Source organism: Tauraco erythrolophus, chromosome 9 (assembly GCF_009769465.1).
Source record: "Tauraco erythrolophus isolate bTauEry1 chromosome 9, bTauEry1.pri, whole genome shotgun sequence".
In the NCBI taxonomy this organism is placed as follows: Eukaryota; Metazoa; Chordata; class Aves; order Musophagiformes; family Musophagidae; genus Tauraco; species Tauraco erythrolophus.
The window spans coordinates 12,565,256-12,577,538 of NC_141473.1; the positions used below are offsets into that span (position 1 = coordinate 12,565,256).

The 12,283-nt window shown below is 40.5% G+C and overlaps 1 protein-coding gene across 1 annotated transcript in view; it reads left to right on the forward strand.

The window, feature by feature from the left end:
• The window catches only part of SORCS1 (sortilin related VPS10 domain containing receptor 1), a 302,649-nt gene that overhangs the window by 82,353 nt on the left and 208,013 nt on the right, over window positions 1-12,283 (forward strand). Inside the window, exon 2 of the mRNA XM_086616954.1 lies at window positions 11,326-11,393. Within this exon, the coding sequence (XP_086473080.1) occupies window positions 11,326-11,393 (68 nt within the window). The remainder of the gene's footprint in view (window positions 1-11,325; window positions 11,394-12,283) is intronic.

Below are 12,283 nucleotides of genomic sequence, written 5' to 3' on the forward strand. Positions count from 1 at the left end.
GAAGGGGAATAGAAGGCTTGAATTTGACTCATGCCTTATTAGAGCTAGACAGGGTGGAAGCTGTGATTTAAAGCTAGAGCAGGTTAGGACCTTATGAAGTCCATCTCTCTGTGCATTAGAGGACAGGGAAGAACAATTTCAAGAGTGAAGACCCAGGAGTTCATTAGACTAAGTGTTTCCTCCCTGCATTCATAACAAACTCTCTTAAACTCTGCATGCTTGATGTATGTAATAAAACCAAAATTACATCACAGAGCTGTTAGGAGTGATCAATTAATGTTTTCAGGGCACTTTTGGGACCTAAAGACGAAAGGCACTTATGGTCCTAAGTTTCACTACCACTGCCCCAGGATAAAAGTTTTACTTTAAAGATTCGATTTCTTCCCTAGAATGAGAGGAAGGCAGTGTATTATTCAAGGACATCATCCTTATCTCTGTTGTAGTTGCCTTGTGGCCATGCAACATCATTCAATAATTCTGTCAAGTAGTATCTTTTGCTTGTGACAGAGTGCTAAACAGTGATTTATTGCTTGAATACACATTGCTTTCATGAAAGTGATTTGTTTAAACAACAGTAAAGTGTTAAATAAATTATTCATTGCATGCTAATTTTTCACTTTTATATTCTGTAGGGAGCTCCAGAATAAGCAATCTGAGTATTGTATATATCGCATGAATCTCAGATTTTTTTTTTTTCTGTTTTTGTGTATCCCTCCCACCCTCCAGTCTTCCTCCAGGACACAGTTCTTTTCCCACAGAAAGACCTCTAGTTTCAGCCTTTCTCAGCTTTATCTTTTGTGATATTTTTTCCTCTTCATTCTTTCTTCAGACACAGTCAGGTGAATTATGTTCAAGTGGAGACTTGAATTACTGGTTTGGGAAATAACTGTGTGTGTTTGAAGTTCATGGGTATTTCTAAATCCTTCAGAAAACTTCTGGGTCTTAACCAGGAAGGCACCACCATAAATATAGCTTGCAAAGTAGGATCCTAATGGCTGAGTGGCATGTTTTCATAAAGTCTCTTTGTGCGTGCTCCTTTTTTTACTGAGAGTGTTGGTCACTGCTCTCTTTTTAGCTGCCAGTGGCTATGCCGGAGCACTAGTTTGCACTAAGATCACGTGTCTGAGAAACTCCTCGGAAGCAAATTTTTACATGTAGATATGCAGGCTTTCCAAATTTGCTTCAGAAATGGCTTCTCAGCACTTAAAATCTTTGTCCCTTGGCAAAGCCCAGAGCCTCTTGAATGTCTGAGTGTTTCAATAGCAAGCCCGAGCACAGGCCAGGCACAGAACAGCTTAGTGCTTTTGTCCAGCTGGACCCTTTCACCCTTTCTAGGTGTCCACCCTAAATCACAGGCAGTAACTGCGTGTTTAAGCAAGAGCTGCTGATTGACAGCAAATATAATAGGGTTTTGGAGTAGAAATTTCTCTCCAAGTAGTTTAGGGCTTCACCCTCCTTTGGTCTTAATTCTGAAATAATCCCCCAAAGGCCTGTGTGGGTATTGAGTGAAATGAATAAACAGAAGACTTCATTTCCCTCTTGAAACACGCACAGAGCTCTCATGCTAATTGCTTTTAAGCATCAATGCAATTATAGCGTGTAATCGATTCTCTCTATACCAAGTTTTGTTTTCTGAAATGAAACCTTGTCTCTTAACTATTTTCCTTGGTATTAAAACATTTCAAGATGACAGACGGTTCAGTCCCTTGTTTTTCTCCTTCCCCTCTTTCCTGTGTAATTCTGCCACTGGAATAAAATCTATTATTACATTTACTTCGGAACCTGAATATCTCTGCTTTTTTTCCTATGGTAATTTACTCCCTGAAACTTCCTTTTAGTTCTTTTAATTTATTGGATTTGGAGGTTTTTTTAGTTCATTAATCACATGTGGAGCTGCTCAGAAATATTTCCATGAAACAGATTCTCATTCAATAGAAGGGGAATTAGTGAAAATGGATTTCAATGTTGGAAAAAAGGCTTGAAGCAGGGAATTAACTCTCCTTTTTAAGTTAATGTCAGTGGCTAAGGTGTTTTTCTGGAATGTGGTAGGTGTAGGTTTGGGTCCCTTTTGGAGCCAGGAGAAGCAGTAACTCAGTGTCCTGACCTTTAGGCTTTAGCTATTATAGAAACGCTATTTTCTTCTCTCTGCTTTGGTGGTGGCAGTATTTTAAATTCTTTTTTAGACTGTAACAAATTTCTGTTTCATCCTGGTAACAAGCATGAAGACTGGGGCTATCTTTAAAAGATTTGAGGGAGAGTGATGCCTTATTTTGCCTTTCTTTATTATAATTCATATTGTCTCCTCTAAAAGTTGTCACCATGCCCAGGACCCTTGTAAGCTGAGTATAATAAACTGCCATATGTCTTGCTCTACTGATTGAATTATACAAGGCTAAGAAAGGAAATACTAGTATCCATGTTTGGCAAACATTGAATTTCTTGCCTACAGGTGGTTGTTATAGATGCCAAAAATAGGAATAACTATAAACAGATTTAGACAATTTCATGAGGGCTAAAGCTACCTCTAGTAGCATAAGAATAAAAGAATTTTCATACTTGGCCATATTCCCTTTCTAACAGTGACTAAAATTGCATGCCTGGGTAATTTGCACAAACATTGTGCTAGATAGATTTTTATTTAGCTAGTTGACATCAGTGTGCGTCTCTTCCCTGAACAACTTTTGTCTCCCCTTGAACCGACGTGACATTTTCAGTATCCATAAAATGAAGTGGGAAGGAATTTCCTAACTCCAAATATATGTAGTATTTTGAACCTCCTAGTTTCACTTGCTGTTCTTGGTCTCGTGTACTGAACAATAGTGAATAGTCAATTCAGGACACTTGTGACTTTACATTTGTCTTTCATATCTCCTTTGTTGTCTCTTTTTTGGATTGAGAGTTGGAGTAATTTCTCAATAAAAAAAAGGCCGTTCCACATCTGATCATCCTTGCTTACTTTCTCCAATCCTTTTATTATTAGTCACAAATAGTGGAAATAGCTTTTGAATTAGGAAGAGTGTTATCTGATGGCTGAAAGTCAATAAGGGGAAGAATCACCCTGTATATGGAAAAATTTTAATGCTTTCTCTTTAAACTCTTGCTATTGCCTCGTGTCACAGATGGGGTAACGGGCAATATCAGACCTTTTTTCTGTCCATTGAAGGATGCAGGAAAACGATGGGGTTTTTACTTTATGGATTCTTCATAACAAAGACCGTAGTGAAATGGGGAGTTGGTAGTCTAGCTGTGTAACCATGTGGCTGTCTTCTACCATCACGCTTTTCCTCTTCCTTTGCTTGCTGATGTGTTTATATAAGGATCCTGTTGATCTGCAATCCAAGTGGAAAGCAAATCACAAAGTCTTCAGGTCTCTGTTGTTTTTGGTACTTGCATAGCTGTTAGAGACCCTGTTACTTGCTGTCTAGTATAAAATTGCTAAATAATAATACAAAGAACAAGATTTGTACCAGTAATTTGCCCCAAATAATGAGTTCTCTAGAGTTTGTCTTTTTTTATTCATGAGCAGCCTGTAAAATTCTCAGTAATGAATTATTCAGACTTACTTGTGAATTTATTTGAAAACATTGCCTCACCAAACAGCTCATTGAGAATATTCCTGTGTTCTGGTTGTGTTCCCTTTTTTTTTGCCCCAGTCCTAAGGTTCTGTGCTGTATTGGGAAGGTAGAGATGAAGAAGGGAACAGAAAGGTGTTGCCTAATTGTTTCCAGTCTTTGATTGAATGACACATACTCTCAAACACTGCAGTCTAGCCTGAGAAACATGGTTTATTAACACATAATGCATAAGAAAGCTTCAAGTCCTTTAGCTTCCTGATCTATTATAGCAGACCAACAAGCTTGTGAAAACTTGATTTAGTACTGCTTTGTTATTGACTTATGTTCCTGCTAAGCAGGCGATGGAAAGGATCTCAAGAGTTTAATAAGGGATTCATGGATCACTGCACATTGAGGTGTACTTTAAACTGTCTTGATTGTGACTGGATATTTGTTTCTCTCTTCTCAATTAGAAGGCAGCGTGGCGGTTTCGTCAGGAGAGTCTTGTAAAGGATAGTTACAGCATTACCATTTTTTACATATCTCTATGTATTACAATACCTCATTAACAAAATATCGTTTTATTGAGGACTGCTTGTGTTCTGTGCCTGTGTGAGACAGTCCCTGTGCCTAAACATTTGCAACTCATAACAATAGAACAACCAAACTGCACATGCGGTGTTTTGAGTCCCAGAAGCTCTGGATATGTTGCATGCTCCTTGCAGGGGTGGAGAGCATCATAGAAGAGAGTTGTGACTGCTCTTTTCTCAAATTGTGTCACATCCTAACGATCAGGCCATACTGTAGAGTGTGTAGCTGGCAGCTGACTGAAACTAGAAGCTTTCTATCAGGTTATTAGTTCTAATGCAGGACCAATGTTAGAGTTCATGAAGACCCATCTAAGTTATCTTATGTTGGAAATTAAAATGTTCTTAAGGCTGTGGCTTGAGACAGAAAAAAAATCTATGGTGCTGGACAAGAAATCGGGACAGAACAGTATCCTGAAGGCTTTCACTGGGTGGTGGAGAGGCAACATTCCTTTTTTTCTGGGACTTCAGTGGTCAAAAAGAGATGTTTCATCACTGCACTAACAATCTACAGAAGAAACAGATTCTCAAACTTCAGAAAGCTGCTCTAAGTGATTTGCAATCAGGTATTAGAAATATTTTATCAACTATATCATTTGCATCACTTTCAAATGATATCAACAAAATGTTGAGTAAGGAGCAGTCTGTACACAGGTAACGCTCAGAGCTGATGGTATGCAATTCAGCAAAGTGGACTATTGACTAAATGTGTTTCAGTTCTGTGGCTTATCCAAGAACAGGTATAATCTTGACTGAAGCAGATGCAAACATATATGCAAAGCGTGGAAGTCCGAAAACATTAAAGCATAGGTGCTGTTTTTGCCTCCATAAGCAAAGGCCTGTTGCAATTTTGAAATCAGCATGTGAATCCTGTAGGGCTAATCTTTCTAGCACAGTTTTAGGTCAGTTTAGAGGTAATATTGTAAAAATCAGAGCCCAAGAAGTTATAGTGAACACCTTTAAAAATTTCATTGTGTTCCTCTGTTTGAAAAATCTCTGTCACCATGGAGCTATAAAAGTTGTTTGTTTGAATTTAGTACCCTGTTGTGCTGTGTAAAGAGGAAAGCATTTGCAGAGAGGACCTGGGGGTGGTGGTGAGAATATAGCTGACAAAATGTATCCAAGATGAGAGTGCTGTTGGTATAAATGAGATTGAGTTGGGTTATCACAGACCACTTTACGTAGTGGGTCTTTAATAATGGTGATAAGACCTTGAACACAACAATTGTTCCAGTCCATGTCCTTGTTCAGCCTAGCTTGAATAGATATGGACACTTTAACATAACGCTCACGTAGTGTTCCCAGGACTAAATTTGCAATTGTCAGCGAATAGTGCAAAGTGTTACAGATCCCTGACCCAGTGTGCTATTAGGTGGCTCGGGTACTGGTTTCTGTGGCAGAAGATAGCTCAGTGTGGGCTACTTGCTTTCTGGACACATGTCATTAGAAGCAGCAAAGTTACACAGCCACAGAGTGTAGCCTGTCGCTTCCTTCCCAATGTGTTACGAATCTGATTAGAAGCAGCAATGTAGACTTTTGTTTGCAACCTTCCTGGTCAGCTAGTTCAGCATTGTTTGATGAGACTAAGTATTTTTGGCCAGGGGAGAAATGTCAGGTTAGAAATAATCCTTGCATTACATTTGAAACTGGTGCTGCACTAAAGGATGAGCTTTGGCCAATACCCTGTGGAACCCTTGGTAGATGCGTTTGTAGAGCAGTTGAAAACAACGTCAAGACAAAGATTTAAGCTAGTACTAAATGTGGGTCAGAATTGTGAGGAAGGGGGTGGTGAGACAGTGTGGACCAACTGAATGTGAGCCAAGGTGGGTAAGCATGGCTAAGTTTTTCACAGACCTTAGAATTTCTCCCAAGATAGCGAAGAGCCTGCTAGGACCTAAACTGGTAAATTCACAGAGCAGTCTCTTCTGTCCGACTGCTCGTTTCCATCCTGTAAACCTATAGATGGGCCTTCACATCTCAAGTCTTAAAAAGCAATCACAGGTCAGGAGTGATTAACAAAGTGCATTCTCCTTGAAAAGGCTGTTTTGATTTGAAGAAAAACATAATGATAGTGATCTTACTGCAGCCTTCCAATACTTAAAGGGAGCCTACAGGAAAGCTGGTGAGGGACTTTTTACAAGGGTGTGTGGTGATAGGACAAGGGGAAATGGATTTAAACTGAAAGAGGCAGATTTAGATTAGAGGGTGATGAGGCACTGGACCAAGTTGCCCAGAGATGTTGCGGATGCCCCATCCCTGGAAGTGTTCAAGGCCAGGTTGGATGAGGCTTTGGGCAACCTGTTGTAGTGGAGGATTTCCCTGCCCATGGCAGGGGGGTTGGAACTAGATGATCTTTGAGGTCCCTTCCAACTCTAACTATTCTATGATTCTATAATGGTGTCCAAGATGTGAATACCCTGTCCTTCCCAGAGTAGCCACTGGGAACTGGTTTCCTTTTGGGAGATGAGTGAGTCAGGTTTAAGTACTTGTCAGTCTGTCTTTTCCTAGGTGCATGTGCTAACCCACCAAGCCTTTTGTCCATTTCTTGCCTGCTTTATGTAAGTAACTCAAATAAAACATTTTTAGTGTTATACCTTGTGGTTAGTGCACTCACCAGGTATGTGGTAAACCCAGGATCAAATATCTTTGCTGAGCTGTCAGTCCAGAAGTGATGAAGTTTTCTTTCCTCATCCCTATCTGCTATAGTAGAATAACCCACTTCTGATCCTAATGAACAGACTTTCTGAAGCCTTGCATTTCTATGCAATGGGGAGGGTTATCTGTATTTACAGCAGAGCGGGCATAAGACTGGATTTTCAGCTCCTTTTCATTGTATCTCTAGTTTGCTTGTTCCTTTTTTCTTGCTCTTGTTAGCTTGCGTTGATTGGTAAGTGGTAAAGGAGAGAGATAAACACACAGTCCCAGAAAACAAAAACATAGGAAGAAATAAAAAAAGCGAGACAATATTTTTCATTTCATTACTGTGCTTCTTCACAGCCTCTGTTCTGACATTTAGAACCACATAATACGTATGTCTCTGTTCATTAGGTTGCTCAGTACTACATAGTGACAGCCACAGAGAGAAAGGAAAAAAAAAAAGAAACAACCTTAGACATGAACTAACCTTTGCAGGCTAAATAACAAAGAAATGAGAACATCAAAGGAGAAATATGTTTTCTGAAAAAGTAAACGTAACCAAAATCATGGCCTTGCGTAGGTTATTCAAATATTACAAAGGGGAAAAGAGAATACTGAACTCCAGGGCATCAATAACTAATTTTCTGCCCAATGACTGACTTGTTTTGCATGTATATGTTTGAGTAGATCTGTTGCTAGTATTCGTACCACAGTAAATGACACGAGGAGACTGCTAAAACTAGAGATAGGCTTAAAGATATTCGGGAGCTGATAAAGGTCCACAAAAATGAAAGCTTCCTATAGGAAAGCCCTTATGTGTTTTGGAAATAGGGTATCTGCACCAAGTGGAGATGTCTAAGCTATTACCCAACAAACTGGTGCATATGTATGCTGCAGCATAGTGTCAAATACAAATATTAGCTTGGAAATGTTAAATGTTAAGATTTCATATTAAATTTACTAAGAAGCCAGGATACAGCAATACTATTTAGGGTTCTAGATGTCGCTAGGCTGCAACTAACATGCATATTTGAATGGATCCAGGGATGCCTCTGTAGGAGGATTGTTAGAGCTATATCAAAAGTGTATGATAAATGCAGCTGGGTTTTTTTCTCCCCATCAGTTTCAAGAGAACTACAGCATTCTAAAAGTGTGTGGGTTTTACTGAAATTTCTGGAGGAAGAAAAAAGAACAAAAGAGATATTTCAACTCTCTAGAAGTGAAATATTTTGATTTCTCATATTAGCACTTTTAATTTTTTGTCATTTCAATATTCTTTTTGGGATATCAATGATAAATCTTTTCCCCTCAAGTGAGGAGATTAAAATTGGCATTTTCTTTCATGGAAGTTTTGAGATTTGTGAATTTTCCTCAGTTGGGAAAAAGTAAAAATCTGAGTAATCTGTGAAAAACGATTATCAATCTATTTAGCACCAGTAACTACACACTACTAGTCTCAGTATTCCATAAAATTAGCCTGATTCTAATTCTTGGGTTTTACAGATAGGGAAAGTGTTTCTTGATTTTTATGATCTTACTCTAAGATGATATCAGCCGGTGGCAAAGAATAGGGAAAACCACACTGTTTTTCCTATGTATTCTGCCCAGGTTTTTATGCTTGCTATGTTCAGATCTGCTTCTAAAACTACCAGATGTCAAAATATTCATTAAGGGGGAATATTCATTGATCATTTACATCCCTGGCTCCTCTGGTAAGCAGAGGAGGAGAGGGCTAAGAGAATACAACAAGGCTTGGAAAAAGATAAAGCAACTGTCTAGCTGCTTTGCAGATCCCAGGGAGGCTTGAAGCTGAGGGTGTGTGCGATTCCTGTGGCGTGAAGGTCTCCAAGCAGGTCTGGTGCTGAACCTCACTGAGCTCACTGCCACCTTTCACTGGGAGAGCTGTTATTCAGAAAGGCTTTATGTGCATACCCCTTCCTCTTACTTTTTATTTGTTTGTTAAATAGGGGATTTATAGACCTCTTCAGAGGATGCTGTGAGGGATAGCAGTGACACAGTTCTGTATCTGGAGCAGACAACAGCCCTGCTGTCAATGATAAGCATTCCTGGGAGGGTGGAGATTGGAATTTAGCTCTTACAAAGCCCTAATTGGCGCGAGCCTTCACGAAGCATATGTGCCCGCTGCAGCTCTGCCATCTGATGCCTCAGCAGGCGGGTGGTGCTTGGCATGTCAGCCGCCTCTTCAGAGGGACCCTCCGGGCTGGAGGATGGGATGCCATCTCTCCTGGATGACAGTGGGCATGTGTGTTTTGGGGGACAGAGGAGATACTCATGTCAGGGTGCCCTGGGGAGCAGAGGAAGGGTCATGATGGCTGTGTGAACCACCCCCATCATAGCAGGGGATACATGATGTCCTCTGGACCTTGGGCTGAGGAAGGAGTCACTGTAGGGCAGTTTCAGGGGGATATGCTACTTGGTGGGTTGGGGTCACTGTGGATTGGCCCCCAGTTGTCACAGGGTGAGTGTTGATGCGGGGACATGGGGTCTGGGGTTGGTGGTCAGGGCACCTGGAAGGGCCCTGGGGTGGCTTGGTGCTGCGAGGCCCCAGCTTGGGCACCTCCCTAGGGACGCTCTTCCATAGTCTTTGTTTCTCTCTGGAGCTGTTTGTATGGTGTCACTGAGATACAAAGTCAGGGCCTTTGCTTGTCCCCTGCCTGGTGGGTTTTCATTTTAATAGCCCGAGTTTGCAGGCAGTTATTTATGGATAGCAGGGTGAGGGTCTCATTTTGGACATTAAGCAGTAAGTGAACGTAGTGGGAGGTGGGAGATAAAAATGGGAGCAGATAATAAGGGAGGCTGCTTTTCTTGTAGAGGATGTTTGATGATGGTTGGTCCTGGCAAACCACTGGGTTCTTTTAGGTGCATCTCCTGTCTCTCTCATCAGCTGCACATGACTTGTGTTCATGCAGATAGGAAATGCTTTGGGCAGCCTTGCTCTGTGCTACGAGGGATTTAAGAGTTGTGCTGTAGAAACACATGCCTGTCAGATGCGTGTGCCCCTATATCTTCCTCTGTTGCAGTAACTATGTGCTCCCTTATGTCCTCAGCTCACACATTGCCATGCTTTTTTTTGCTTTGTCTCACATGCTGAGCATATTGGAAAGAGACAGTTCCTGGTGTGGTTGGTCTGGGGCTATTGGTGTGTGAGAGGTAGGATGGCTTTTGCCTTTGGAAATGCCAGTGGCGAGGTCTGTTTGTCTCCCCTGGGGCAGGCAGCCATGTGGCTATTCCTCTGTTACACTGGTGCCAGCTTGCAAAGAGCTTACAGAATCTGAATTTCCTCCAGTCATTGGCTTCTCTGCCAAATTGGTTGAAGTTGGCGATGTTATCAAGGGAGCAGAAGAATGTGTATTAGCCAGCCTCATTTCTTAAGAACCCAGGCTGAAAACAATAATGTAGAGGTATATAGATCAGAGTTTTTGTCAGATGAGAAGTGTTGCGCCTCTTTAATTTACTGTGGTTTTCATGGGATAGGGAGGAGGATAAGATATAAAGCGACATGGCAGAGAGAAATGCAAAATAAATTAGTAGCAATAATAATGATCTGGTAGTTTGTCCCAAATGTAGGTCTTGTTAAAGGAGCCTATCATCTTGAAAGTCAGTATTTTTTAAAAAAAAAAAAAATATTAACAAAAGAGCAGGCTGAAATGTTTTGCTGGAAATTCTTTTTGCTAAAATTGCTTTCTTCCCCCGGTAAGATAATTTTGCTCTGGAAGTGTCTGTTTTGGCAGGAGGGAAAAGATGTTTATCCAAAAAGCTAATAAAACTCTTAAACTTAGAAATGCTTCTATTCTGGCTAAATCTAAAACTTTTTACTGAAGTCATAGAAATGTTGGTTGTTAGAGACATTTGGAGGTCCTTAGTTCTACCTCTTACTCAAAACAGGGTTATCACTAGGTATAGATCAGGTCAGCCATAACTTTGGATAGCCAGGTCTTTAAAACTTCTGAGGATGGAGGCTTTATAGATGTTCTGGGTAGCCTGTCCCACTCTTGAACTATTTTCCTTACAGAGATTTTTTTTTTTCCTGATGTCCAGTCTGAGTCTCCCAGGCCAAAACTGATGACCGTTTGCTTGTGTTGTATCATCTGCTACAATGAAAATGAGTTTGACTGGAGACAGGCCGGTGGGTTATCTGTGCACCACAGCTGTGAAAAAGATCAGTTTGTGCTTGTGAAACAGAGCAGAAAGTAATCACTTATTTCTATTGCGTACAGCAGATTTCATCTTGTATGCTGAAACATTGTCTAGCATGTCAGCTCCTTCCCACTGCACTCTGCCTCCTGGGGTTAAGGGGAGAACCTGTTGGCCATATCATGCACAGGAGCTGAGCAAGAAAAGGTCTGATCGGCTCAACATACATCTCTGCAAATACTTCCTATGTCAGTTTAGGCAAATGCTTTTAGCAATTCATTCAATTATGTTAAGCACCCATTAAAGGAATTCTAAGCCCTCCCTGGGGTCATTTCAGTTCTATGAGATTGTAATTGTTTGAGACTAACCATGATTTCTTCTTTTGCCTTCAGGTGATTTTAATTCTGACAAAGCTGTATGACTACAACCTGGGAAGCATCACAGAGAGCTCTCTTTGGAGGTATGGAAATAAATTGAGTTAATAATTACCATCTTATTAAATAGGAAGAGCCTGATACAATTCTTTTATTGAATTTAATTGGATTTTTTTAAATGTGCTGGAAGGTTTGTAGATAAACCCTCTGTCTCACTTCTTTCATACTCAAGGTCAAAGAAACTGAAGTCTGATTGTCTTGTTTCAGCTAGATAACGTATTTCATGAACCTACTATGATTTGATTTCCTCTTTCCCATCTTATTCAGAATCAAAGCAACCAATTGGTTTATTTTTAGGAGAACTCAACAGCCTTAAGTCCTTATATATAATGAAGGAGCTCATGGCTGTCTACTGCCCAAATGGTCTATATGAGAAGTCAGTGCTACTAAGACTGGGGGAATACCTGTGAGTGAGTATTCAATGTCTGTTTATTCAGAACTGGTAGTATTAGTACCAGATAATTGATTTACACTTGTGTGATGCTAGCTACTAGACTGATTTATAGGGAATGCTTTGATACTTTCATGATTTCGAAGCATATTATGTACTCTGTGAACCACAGGAAAGAGTTGGGTCATGGTCTGTTTCTTAAGGCTGTTATTTTGATTCAATGAGAGCAGATGGTGCCTGTTTTTATCTCTCTGAAAAATGCATTGTCCTGGTTTTAGCTGGGACAGAGTTAGCTAGGGTCTGTTGAAAGACCAGGCAAAGTAGACAACTGCTTGACTTCCTCTGTATTGGGCACCAGTGTCCACTAAAGCCTTATAATTTTGGGGGTCTGATGTGCTAGGCCAACGAATCCACACAGTCCAGTAAACTCTATTGTCCCTTTCCTCTGCCTCAGCCCTAGAGGCAAGGGTACAAAACCAAGCCTTTGAACAAATTAAACAAGAAATAGTTCATGCAGTAGCCCTT